Source organism: Meleagris gallopavo, chromosome 1, assembly GCF_905368555.1.
Source record: "Meleagris gallopavo chromosome 1, MGAL_WU_HG_1.1, whole genome shotgun sequence".
NCBI classification, from domain to species: domain Eukaryota; kingdom Metazoa; phylum Chordata; class Aves; order Galliformes; family Phasianidae; genus Meleagris; species Meleagris gallopavo.
This window is the reverse complement of record NC_139404.1, coordinates 53,234,329-53,247,241: the sequence shown is the minus strand read 5'-3', so window position 1 is coordinate 53,247,241 and position 12,913 is coordinate 53,234,329. Positions and strand designations below refer to the sequence as shown.

General features: G+C 45.7%; 1 protein-coding gene across 1 annotated transcript; it reads right to left on the bottom strand.

Annotated features, from left to right (window-relative positions):
* Positions 1 to 4,577: 4,577 nt before the first annotated feature.
* On the bottom strand, positions 4,578 to 11,402 carry CKAP4 (cytoskeleton associated protein 4). Its single transcript, XM_085227709.1, has 2 exons — positions 10,881 to 11,402; positions 4,578 to 7,572 (listed from the first exon to the last, which is right to left on the bottom strand). Exons 1-2 carry the CDS (start codon positions 11,241 to 11,243, stop codon positions 6,241 to 6,243), a joined length of 1,695 nt encoding a protein of 564 aa, XP_085083835.1. The 5' UTR covers positions 11,244 to 11,402; the 3' UTR covers positions 4,578 to 6,240.
* Positions 11,403 to 12,913: the final 1,511 nt, after the last annotated feature.

The window sequence follows — 12,913 nt, the reverse complement described above, 5'->3', positions numbered from 1 at the left end:
GAAAGCCAGAGCACTAAAAATTTGCAAGAGAGTTTCAAGGTAAGCCTGATTCTTTCTGTGCTTGTTATGTTTTCCATCCTTACTCATCACTGTAGGACTCCATCCCAGCCCCAGCCTAAGTAGTATTGACAGGAAAGGATTATCCACAGGAATCTGACATATTTACATCTAGAGAGTGCCAAGGGAAAGTCTTTCTGAGTGGAACAAAGCCGGCCTTATTTGAACCAGCTTCTTCCTCTGCAACAATGATGGACATCAGGGTGGGGCACAGGAGTTAACTGGCTGATAAATATTTCATACACTAATTTCTTCTCAAGAGGATATGTAAGAAAATGAGAAATTGCTTCTTTGGTTTTTATTCCTCTCAAAATGAAACTGAAATCACTTGACAAAAGATCTGTGGCAAAATGCTGAGCTGAGCTACTAGGCAACATCACTGCGGAATAGATTTTGGGATGCATCATTTGCAGTTCCTTATCAGCCAAAGGAACACCTGTTCCATATGTTCTCATACTTAAAAAACAGAGCTCTGGGATCTCTTTGTCTTAGGTCTAGCAGGCTAAAACTGTGATGTTGCATTAACTTCAAATACCTCTGGGTTTTAGCACTTGCATTATAAATGTCAGAATCATCAAATTCTGCTCTTATGAACAGATTCTTGAGTTTCCTCTCCCAGTGTGTGAGTGAGCTCCAACTACTGAAAAGACATTATTTTGGGAGCTTCCAAAATGATTTACACCAAAAGATTCTGGAGAGGTTTTGTTACGTGAGCCAACAGAAAATACACATGTTGCTTTGGTGTGCAGGATAGAATTATTCTGAGCATCTCTGGTCACCATTGGAGCAAAGGGACTGTTTGAAAAAGGAATGGATTTGCATGTTCTTTGAGCATTTCCTACCAGGATTTGGAAATAAATGTTGTGTAAATATTGTGACCCCACACCTCTGATGTCCGTGAACACCTGCTCACTGCTGGCAGAGGATGGCAAGGGCTAACATGCATGCAGGAAGGGCAGGATAGCAGCAACGCAGGGTACTTTGAGAACCAACAGGGATAAGCATCTTGCAGTGCTAAATATCATATTCTGGTTAACATTAAAAGCAAAATGACTACAGGTTTCCCATTCTGAAACACCTATCAACAAAGCAGCTGATGGCACAACAAACACATCAGGGACGTTATTAGCAAAATGGGCAGAATAAGTACCAGTGGAGAGAGAACTGCAGACCATAGGGGAAGAGAAACGCACTGCACATCTGCCCTGTGCTATTCCCAGCATGAGCCCTTAAAGTTGCAGCCTGGGAAGGTTCACCAGAAAGCGGTGATGGCCCTGCAGCTCTCTGCTGCCCCTGTAATGTCCTTATCTCTGCCTTGCTGCATTTCAGTCCCACCTCACCCTCTCCACAATAAGCAAACGGGTCCTTTCTTTCTTCAGAACTTTTTCTTACATATTTGAGAACTGTACTATTTGTTTCCTCCCTTTTTTTCCCCTTCAGCCCCTCCACTGTTTTCAAATTTAGATGAGCACAGCTGTTCAATCTCTTTTCACAAAACATTTTACCTCTGATCATCACTATCTTTCTCTGCCAGAGCCTCTCCAGCTGAGCCACACCTTTCCTCAGTCTCTGCACAGGAGAGAGGATATCCTTAGCAGTGCCGAGTACAGCAGAGGGCTTACACTACAAGTTTTTTAGGCAGTTCTGGTGTTTGCACATCTCAGTAAGCCTTTTTTTCCTGTAGTTGTTTAACTTTTCTACAACTTTGTTTATACTACCAGCTGAGTTATGTCAAATAAAATGGTGAAAAGATTAAACCACTAATCTGTGTTTCAACAAAACCTCTAACATACACATCCATGCCACCAGCAATTCTTTTTGCTGCTATAGGTTATTTCACTTGAGACAGTGGTCTAATCCCCACTGGGAGAAGTCCAAGCACCACTAAGTTCCACGTTTACCTCTACCCAGCTTGCCAGGCAGAATACAGGTAAGCCCTTTCAAGCGTAACCAAATCCTCAGTGCCCGGGTCTAATGGCTTCCCCATTTGTAAGATCAGAGATGAAAATAAAGATAAATGTTAGTGAGCCGACTTGATCAATAATACCTCATCAATCAGCTGGACAGTTTCAGCTGAAATTTGTTACTGAAACAGCAGTTTATACACGAACATCTATTAATGTAAAATAACATTGGCGACTGACTATGGATTGCTGGAGGCCGCCTTCTCTTTCATTGGAAAGTGTAAAAATGATGGTAAAAAGCAGTGCTAAGACTCACTGTGCTCTTTCAGCATTTATTAGGACATTAGTAAGTGTTTATGCTGTGTGAAGCTAAGTCAAATACAAAAGCTGGATGGGAGGTATGCAAAGGGATCTTTGCAGCTGTGCCTGCCTCCAGCCACATTATTATTTATGAACAGTTATTCTTACTGAGTGAAATAAATCATTTCAAAAGTTTGCCACAGAATTGAAGTTACTAGACATATAACTAGTTGTTTATCATTTAACCTCTGAGGTTCCATGTGGCCTGGCCATGTGGCTGGCTTTAAAGTGTCATTATGCTCCCTCATTATGAGGATACTACCCTTCAAAGCCATTACATGGACTTGAGTGCCTTCCTGTCAACAGGCTGTGCTGATTCTCCTTTAGCAGGAAGGGTTTGGGTGCTCCCGTTTTGTTGAACACACATGTAGTCTAATAACATGCATTACCAATCTCTGTGAAGTGGGCCTTGGGAACTATCAGGACATGATGATGCCCACACTGATAGAATCATCATGGAATCATTTGACTTGGAAAGGACCATTAAAAGCCATCTAGTCCAACTCCCCTGCAACGAATAGGGACACCCCCACAGGGAGATCAGGGTGATCAGAGCCTCTCCAGCCTGACCTTGGGTGTCTCCATAGATGGGGGATCCACCTCCTCACTGAGCAACCTATGCCAGTGCCTCACCAACTTGATTGTAAAAATCATCTCCCTTACGTCCAATCTAAATTTTCCCTCTTGTAGTTTGAAACTATTTTCCCTTGTCTTCTCACAACAGACCTTGCTAATCAGTCTGTCCCTTGCCTTCTTATAGCCCCCTTTTAGATATTCTCTCAGGCCACTCTCAGGTCTCCCTGGATCCTTCTTTTTTCTGGGCTGAACAGCCCCAGTTCTATCAGCCTTGTCCTCACAGGAGAGATGTTCCATCCCTCGGATCATTTTTGTGGCCCTCTGGATGGACACCCTCTGGATGTCCATGGCTCTCCCGTACTGAGGACTCCACATCTGAACGCAGTACTCCAGGCAAGGTCTCACCAGCACAGAGTTGAGGGGCAGGATCACCTCCCTCACTCTGCTGCCCATGCTTCCTTCGATGCTGCCAAGGATACAGTTGGCTTTCTGGGCTTTGAAGGCACATTACTGGCTCATGTCCAGCTTGCTGTCCACCAGCACCCACAAGCCTTTTCTGGCAGGGCTGCGATCAATCCTTTCATCCCCCAGCTCATACAGATAATGGGGGTTGCCATCACCCAGGTGCAGATCTTGCACTTGGATTTGTTGAACTTCATGAGGTTCTCCCCTGCCCCCTGTCAAGGTCTCTCTGAATGGCATTCCATCCCTCAGGCATGTCAATCATAGCACATAGCTTGGTGTCATCTGCAAATTTGTCTACTGCCAATGTCATTGATGAAGATACTAAAGAGCACTGGTTCCAGTGCTGACCCCTGAGAGACACCATCCGTCACTGGTCTCCGTCTGGACATTGAGCCATTGACCACTACTTTCCAGGTATGATTTTGCAACCAGATTCTTGTCCATCAAAAAGTCCACTTGTCAAATCCATGTCTTTTCATCCATGGAGAGAAGGATGCTATAGGTGAGACTATATCAAATGTCTTACTGAAGTCCAGACAGATGACATTAGTGGCTCTCCTCCTTTGTCCACTGGTGCAGTTACACCATCATAGGCCAAATTCTTTGCCAACACTGTAAGCAGAACTGGAGAAATAAGATTTGGCCCTTACCACAGCAAAGCTACTTACGCAGCAGGCTTGCATTCATCTTTAGGGTAATCAAAATTATATTCACCTTTCCTAAACTTCTTTAAGTCAGGCTCCCTTCATGGAGATGTTGTCAGCTTCAGACCTTGCAGTCCAGTGTTCAAAGCTACCCGCAAGGTGCAGCCATTTCACAAAGGTTATGCAGCTCCTTTCTGTACATTATTTCTGTTCTACATACTTTGGGCATTGAGAAAGTCTCACCAATGGCACTGCTGGTGGCATCCAGCCTCGTATGCATTCATTGCATTCATACCATACTTCTCACCTTGCAACTATCATCCTAAGCTCCTGAGCATTCTAGACAACGCTGCAGCACTGATGAGGCTCAAAATCCATCAAGAGTTCCTCTGTAAGCACAGCAGCTAAACTACCTCCAGTGAAAGCTGAAAAGTCAATGGCTGTGTCCCTCCTCAGTATAAAGCTCTGGTGCTTCCCTCAGGCTCTTTCCTCTACCCAATGGAAACCTCTTGGCAAACACTACATTAAGTAAGCAGCAAAAAAAAAAAAAAAAAAAAAAAAAAAGTGCAAAGAATATTCCAAACATTTATTATGCATTAAAAATACTGCAAACAAGCCATACAATTCATTTCACAGTAACCTAAACAACATTGTTCAAGAACTTGAGAACAGTGCAGTTCAAACAGTGACAACAGTTATCTTAATGCCATGGGTCCCTTTCTTTGCCAGCAGTTCTTTCCTGTTTACAGTGTGAACAACACAAGATATAGCTTGCTATCTTATTTAACTAAGAGAACTCCCTATCACCTGTGCTGTTCCCACAAACACACCACTTTAGAGAAGTGCTATTTCTAGGAATGATTTTCCTAATGTAGCCAAAGTGCAGGCTGAGGTGGGCACAATGCACAAAAGCCAGCGGTGGTCCCTATTTTCAAGATATCTATGTGCAGAACCCTGTACCAAATCTTCGGATTAAGTTCAAAAGTAAACTTGAAACAGAGGGATATCCTTTCAGGCAGAAAACCAAAAAAATTCAGTGTGAAAGTGATTTTGAAATGAACATAAACACCTGGAGCACTGTGACACATTTTCCTCTCTCTCAACCAGTTACAGGAAGAATCCTTCACTACTGGTGCCCCAGGCAGATACAAAGGGAAACAAGTCATAACGAATTGGCCCTAAGTTCAGGTCATTGTCAGTTGTGTGACAACTTGGAAATGTATACACCTTAGAAGCAATTCTACTGATTTCATGCTGATTTCCCCCCTTTTGTGTTGTGAAGTGTATTATTATTATCATGATTGCTATACAGAAAACATGACAGCTGCAATTTTAGTCCTTCTTCCTCATTTGTGATCATTTTTACAGAAAATTCTGTGTCATGGAGTCTTAGATCTCTATGAGAAAGAAACAGCCTTGTCATGTAAAAATAGCCCAAAAATACAACAGGAATTACTGTACCCACTTTGCATACATTCCTTCTGAGCACCAGTCTTCTGCACCAACAGCTAAAGTTGCCGGTACAGAAACCCACAAGCAATTGACCTCTCCAGCCATATGGTGGAGCACCTCTCTTAGATCTCATGCCCAAGCAATACCACTTCAAACCTCTCTTTACTGGAGGTCCAGCTTTCCCATTAGTTCCGTGTTTAAGGGCACAACAAAATGGACTGTAACTCAGCTGGTAGCTGGTAAACTGACCCCATGGCTGAGCCACAATTGCAGAAATGGGTGATTTGCTTCAGAGCTGATCAGGATGATAGGTCTCTTCATTTGACAGGGTGACAGGTTTGTTCATCTGCTTTTTAAACCACACTCACGAGTAAAATCCTCAGTGCATATGGCAGTACACTTTTCATACCAGAATAGCTGTGGTCCTTTGGTGTGGGATTTCTAATGTCATAGTGTGAAACCTTCATACCGTTAAATATGTGCCCACGCTGATGAGGCTGTAGTGCCTTAGTTACACCACTACAATTGCAGTGGTACAACTTTACAGAGAACAGAAGCGCTTAGAAACTCAACCCATAATTAGACTCATGCTTTCTCAAAATAAAACAGAAAAAAAAAAAAAAACAACTACACAAAAAGAGAAATAAAGGAAATAAGCAGAACTGTCTCTATTATTAAAGTATTCTCTTTGGAGGTATCAAATTGCTTTTAAAAAGAGTAAAAAACTGGGCATACAAAAGCTATTTTCTTTAATCCAATATATGCACAAGGAGCAATGCTGCCTAAACTTTTTCGTGTATTTTTTCAACTTTCACAAACAATCTTTCCAGATCATTCCTCAGGTCGTCTATGGAGCTCTTGACAGACTCCAAGTTGTTCTCATTATTCTCAATTTTCACAGAGTAGGAGACTAAACTATCCACTGCAGTTCTGATCATTTTCAAATCAGAATCAACCTGGCTGACAGAAGATCTCAGTTCATCCACAGAGCCTTCCACAGAATTAAATTTTTCAAGATATCCTTGAGAATGTGCTTGACCCATCTGAAGACTTCCTTGATCCAACAAAATACTAATTTGCTTCTGGACATCCTGAAGGACACCTGAGGATGGCAAGTCACTGATACTTCTTCTTAAGTCCTCTACATCATTGTACAGCGAAGTCTGTGATTCACCAAGATTTTTCAGAACATCTGAGACTGAAGTTATGTCCATATCTGTGATTCCCTGAAGACCACTCATGCTTTGTTCTAGAGTACTGAGCTTGTTGTCATACTCGGCCTCCTTAGAAAGGAATGATTGTAACTTTTCGTCATGCTGAGAAGCAACAGAACTTACAGACTTCAAGCTCTCCTCTATGTGCCTCAATCGAGACTCTAGTCCTTCGCTGTTACTTTCAAAAGTTTCTAATGCTTTTCTAAAGAGTTCATTTTCTTCCCATTTACTGAGCTCAGCTTTAATATGCAGTAAATCTTCATCAAGTCTTTTAATGTCATCAGGGAGCTGCATAATAGACTCCTCTGCTCTCAAAACTTTCTCTTGTAAAGCTTTTATTGAGAGGTGCTCAGTGTCTGCAGCCTCTTTGAATTTCTCATGCTCCTGTTTGAGATTGACTAACTCTTTCACTTCAGTATAAACATCAGACTCCATGGAGTTTATTGTATTCTTTAAGGTCTCTATGTCTTTTTCTTTGGTTTTCATGGATGCTTGCAACTCACCAAATGCATCCTTTAGCACCTTTATTTCATGCTTATATTCATCTGCTTTTTCTAGTGAATCAACTTTTGCTTTCATATTTTTTATTTCATCTTGGCTCCTTTGCTGGACTTCAGTGAATACAGCAATGTTATCATTGATAGACTTGGTTAGCTCCGTTAGTCTCTCTTCCACTGTGTTTTCCAGTGATGTAAAGTCTCGTTCCCTAGCATCCTTCACCATGTGGATGCCATCAGACAAGTCTTTCAAAATTTCATTTTGCAGCTTCTGAAGCACTTCACTGATCCGATTAATTTCGTTCTCCCCTTGCTTAACCGCCTTCTCAGTAACCTCCTGCTTCTGCTGAGCAATTTTCATCATGGATTCAAAATCTCCAAATGTGGCTTGAAGGGAACGCACCTAAAACAAAAATCCAGATGGTTAACACAATTTTATCTTTACCTGCATCCTTACTAAGATCCTGATGGCCCTTGCTCCCTCATGTATTCCTCTCATGCTCCCTACCTGAAATCAGCCTATGGCACATAGATCAGCATCTAGAGCCTTACAGATCTATATACATACCCTCCAGTGAGGACCCTTGACCTCACTGACCTGCCTTAGATTATCCAGGAAATGCATGGCAGTGAAAAATCAAGCTCAAGCCGAGAGAGTTTGCATCTGTAACCCTGAGCCACTCCAGCTCTATATAGATTCCTGTGGGCTGCAAGTCTTTACTAAGGAAAAAAACAAAACAAAGAACAAACACTATCCTGCATACTTCTGAATACAGAACAGCTGAGATTACACTCTACCAGGAGATTAAACCTGAGGTCAGCACCCAAACATGAAGTATAACTGGGAAAAACTAGGGGAAAAGGAGAGCTGGGAATGGCTGGGGAATGGAAGCATTAATCATGACATCCTGCTGTTCCTGAAGACCAGTTTTTCTTGATAACTAGTTTTTAACATAAAAACATAGAAAGGCTTCATTGTTCTAAATTACCAGTACCTGATTATGCATATACAAACATGCTGTTAGTGAGCAGGGATGCATGCACGCAAATGGGCTGAGAACAAAGCTGTAGCAGCAGTCAAAGGGACTGACTGACTTCTGTCTCAGGTTAACACAGGTTATTACCACTGGCTCAGGAGTGCTATGAAGCTTCTCAACTACAAAAACTATCTTTATTGATGTTCTAATGGCAGCAACAGGGAGAAGGGCAAGGGGTGAGTGGCCATCAAGCTCATCTGCTCTTGTATTTGCTCAGGCACACTAATGGAAATAATGTGTTACTTAATTTTGGGGCCAAATAGCATTCTGGTCTCAAGACTGCTGAGAAGTCTTTTTTTTTTTTGTGCATGTGTGGGTTGTACTTTTTTAAAGTTTGTAAAGTAGAGTAAGCACTCCCACTGGCTGCAACAGGAATTCATCATGAACAAAATACCTCAAGGCTTTGGCAGGATGGCAAGTGCTGAGTAATGTGTGCTGCCCTGCCTCATGCCTATGGCTGAAGGGCATATTAATCAGTCATGCCACATGTGCTGCCATGTTTACTGATTAGATACACAGCTGGAAAGGTGGTTTTATTTTATAAATAAGAGGAAATTTATTTTCTGTATTAGAAAGAAATACATGTATTAGAAAGAAAATTTTCTTTTCAACTGACAATGGCTCTAGCAGTTCCCAGTCAGCCTCTGAGCCTAGAAATTCATCTCAAAACACTTAATAGACTTACTAACAAGAAAATAAATTATTCATTTGTATTTTTGCAAAACTAAACCCCTGGCCAAGATTTTAAGGGAAGTCTGCACAAAGAAAGGACTGTAGGCTTCAGCCATGTAACCTACTCTTCCTCCACAGGATCCCTGACGTTTTAAGAACATCCATAAAGATTACTTCCTTTATCCTCTCTTCTGTAAAAACATTTGCAAGAACTTTACATTCCTTACGCTTGTACTGTCTCATGCTCATACATGAAACAAGAAATGAATGAAAGAGGGGGAAAAATGCAGGTGATACTGCCACACTTATTGCAGCTAGGCAAGAGCCATTCCTCTGACTCACCAACCTCGCTTTCATTATGTCCTGACTGTCATTCATTCTGACTTTTTTCCACACGGAGAGTGTTTTCCATATCACTATAGATGGAGTTCAGAAATCTGGGAGGAGAGCATACCGAAGTTCTCTTCTCCATCTTATGAGGGAATTTATTTTCTCTGACAAAGCCAAAGTGCCAAATTCATATTTTTAATTAACCATCTTCACACATCAGCCTGAGAAAAGCCATCAGAAACAGGTAGGGGAGGTCTCTCTGAAAACTGTTATATTAGTCCAGACTTCCACATCATTTCCTTTTTCCTCCTCCTGCTGATTTGTAAAGCAGATGAGTTTATATAACACTCCTGACAAAAGCTTTCTGCAGTAGAAGACTGAAGAGGAGATAGCTCCACCCAGCACCATCTAAGTACAGTGCGGGACCCCACACGTATGTATAATGGCAAAATAAAGCCTGGGCTCCTCTTCTTCAAGTACACTCTTCAGTAAACGCAGCACAAAGCCACAGAGCTTTCAAGGGTTACATCGAAACTGTGTGTTACCTCCGTCTCCCACCTCTTACTCTTGTATTAGTGTCTTATCTCAGCCATCTGTTATGAACAGGCAAGCGAAGTTTTGGTTCTCTTTCAAAGCAACTATTTATAAACCCACTCTATACACCTATCTCACAGAATATGCAAAAGATATCTGAAGTTATCTGCAACAATGCAGAGACAGAGGCAGCAAATAGCACCCTTTCGTGAACTTGATGGGCTTACTTACAGTCTGCTTCTGAAACACTGCTAAGGCCCTGCACTCTTACATCCCTTTCCCCCCTCACAGGAGTCTTCTGTTCCCTTTCTGTGACAGAGCTATGGCCAAGGCTCATCCTAAAAGTTCTTGGCCCACAAGGAGTCGGGCACCCGCAGGAGGCAGCTCCCAGCAGTTAAGCTCAGACAGGAATTTCCCCTGCCTTGATCTTGGCTCTAACTTCAAACACTGCCTGCAAGCCCACTGCACTACACCCCAGACAGAAGACTGATATATATTTTAATTTGATTATATGCTTTCACATTCACCGTGTTATTAAGGTTTTAACAACCCAGGGACATATCCAGATGGGCAGTGCATTTGTGAAGCTCTGGCTCGAGGGCTAGTAAGGCTCAAGAGAAAAAATTCAGGGGTGTTTCCTTTGCGTCCCTCGAGCCACACCCTTTGTCAACCACTCCACATCTCTGCTGCGATGCTGGCCATCCCAGCCCCGCTCTCCGGGCTGCAGACGGCAGGAGCCGGGCAGGCCCTGTAGCTGGAGCTGTGCTCGTGGCACGGCTCTGCAGCTCCACTGTCGACCTAGGTCTGTGCGCAGCATCACAGCAACTCCTGCCACGTCCACATCCACGCTCAGCCGTAGTACTGACACCTCCGCCTTGGCGCACATCGGACGCGTCCAGAAAGCTCCCTTTTAACTTCGCGATGGTGAAAATCCCGGCGGCACGGTCTGCTCTCCCACCACGTCAGCGTGCCGGCCGTTTTACATAAAATGGCTTCGCACCGAGCGAGCCCAGCGGGGCGGACTCCTCGGGAGGCCCGGCGGCCCACGACAGCATCCTCACGGACGCGGCCCGGCGGCGCACCCCCTTCCCGCACGTCCGCCTCGGGGCGCTCTCCCCCCGCCCGCCGCCCCCGCTACCTTCTGCACCACGGCGTCCAGCGTGGCGGCCAGCTCTTGCCGCTGCCGCCCCGAGGCCTCCCTCTCGCGGGCGCTCCGCCCGACCTCCTCCCGCAGCTGCCGCACGTACCAGCCGGCGGGCAACGCGGCGCCCAGCACCACGGCGGCGCCCAGCAGCAGCGCCCAGCCGCGCCGCGGGCCGGCTCCGGAGCGGCCCCCTCCGCCCCCCGCCCCGGATCGGCCGCCCCGGCCGTGAGACGTCGCCGCCGCCGCCGGCTTCTTGGCCGCCGCCTCCTCGGAGCCGCCCGGCTGCGCGCCCCGCTCGTTGGCGGCGGCGGCGGGCGGGCTGCCCCCCTTGGGGCCCCGGTGCTTGGCGGCCGACATGGCGGGACGGGGCCGACCCCGTGCGCCAAGCGGGAGCGGCGGGAGCGAAGGAGGCAGGAGGGGAGCGAAGGCGGGAGGAAAGGAGGGAGGGAGGAAAGGAAGGAGGGAAGCCGCCGCCGCCGCGCGATGGGGCGGGGGCGGCGGCCCGGGCAGCGCCCGCTCCCCGCCCCGCCCCGCGAAACCGCCACGCACGCGGGGCCGGGCCTGGGCCCCCGCGGGGCAGCCTGCCGCCACGCAGACGGGGACCGAGCCGTCCCCAGCCGCGAGGGGAACGCGGCGTTGCACCGCGCGGCACCAAAGCCCTGTGCGGACTATAGGACAGACCACGCTGCAGGAAAACGTACGCGTGTCAAAAACACGCCTTCAGTTCATCAGCATCGTACCTCTTTTTAATTTCTTTTGCACTGGTGGCAGCAGTTAGCATAGTGACTGTTGGCTGATAGGCACCCAACTTCTCTGCCAGCTCACTGAAAGATGTAAGGATGTTCTGTGCACAGACCCCTTAGTGAGTGATGGATTAAAGGATGGGGGATTGGTGACCTTTCAGGTAACAATGCCCCTTAACATAAAAGTGTCCACACATCAGGTTGTATATTAGGAAAAAAATTCTTCTCAGTAAGAGTGGTGCTGCACTGGCACAGGCTGGCCAGGGAGGTGGTGGAGTCACTGTCCCTGGAAGTGTTCCAGAAAAGAGAAGCTGTCATGCTGGGTTGCCTAAGGAGGCTGTGGATGCCCCATCCCTGGAGGCATTCAAGGCCAGGCTGGATGTGGCTCTGGGCAGCCTGGTCTGGTGGTTGGCGACCCTGCACATAGCAGGGGGGTTGAAACTAGGTGATCATTGTGGTCCTTTTCAACCCAGGCCATTCTATGATTCTGTGAGTGACATGGTCTAGAGCAGTCACAGACATGGGCTGATGGTTGGACTAGATGAGCTTAGTGGTCTTTCCAACCTTAATGATTCTATGATCACGCACAGTGCAAGGCAAAGGTGGTCACAGCATCTGACTTTTGTAACTGTGAGCTGTAGTTCTGGAAGTGAGTCCTAACTGACAAAAAGCAACTAAGGAATGCTTTCTTTTAACCTCAACATCCAGGCAGCAGCAATACAGACTTCTTCGTATATGCTGATGTAATACATTGCACTTGCAGTTGCTTGTCTTTCTTCAGTTCTTGAACCCCCTGTGCTGAACAGTACTTCACTTTTCCCTTTGAAAGTGGAAGCAAAGTTTATTCTGTCCACAGAATCACAGAATCATCTCAGTTGGAAGAGACCCCCAAAGGTCATCTAGTCCAACTCCCCTGCAATGAACCAGGACACCCACAGCTAGATCAGGGTGCTCAGAGCCCCTCCACTGACCTTAGATGTCTCCCGGGATGGGGATCCACCACCGCTCTGGGCAACTTGTGCCAGTGTCTCACCACTCTTACCAAAAAACTTTTTTTCTGTTTAGTGAGGTGCCTGAAAATTCAGAGCAAAATGCGTATTGGAAGATGCTATTACAGAGCTGGTTAGGGACAGTTTGCAGTCAGGCGGTGTCTGCATAAATCTGGCAGCTTCCAATCCTTGGAGCCAGGATTCTTGACTTGGAACAGTGTTGTGATAAAGCATCCAATATGACAGAGTTTGGAATTGGAGAATCCTAAATAGCAAAACATGCAAAAATGTCTTC

Excerpts from the sequence above, each read along its gene's own strand:
- CKAP4 (XM_085227709.1), bottom strand. The coding sequence starts at position 11,243 with ATGTCGGCCGCCAAGCACCGGGGCCCCAAGGGGGGCAGCCCGCCCGCC. Across the intron at positions 7,573-10,880 it reads TGGACGCCGTGGTGCAGAAG|GTGCGTTCCCTTCAAGCCAC; the intron begins GTAGCGGGGGCG and ends TTTTTGTTTTAG.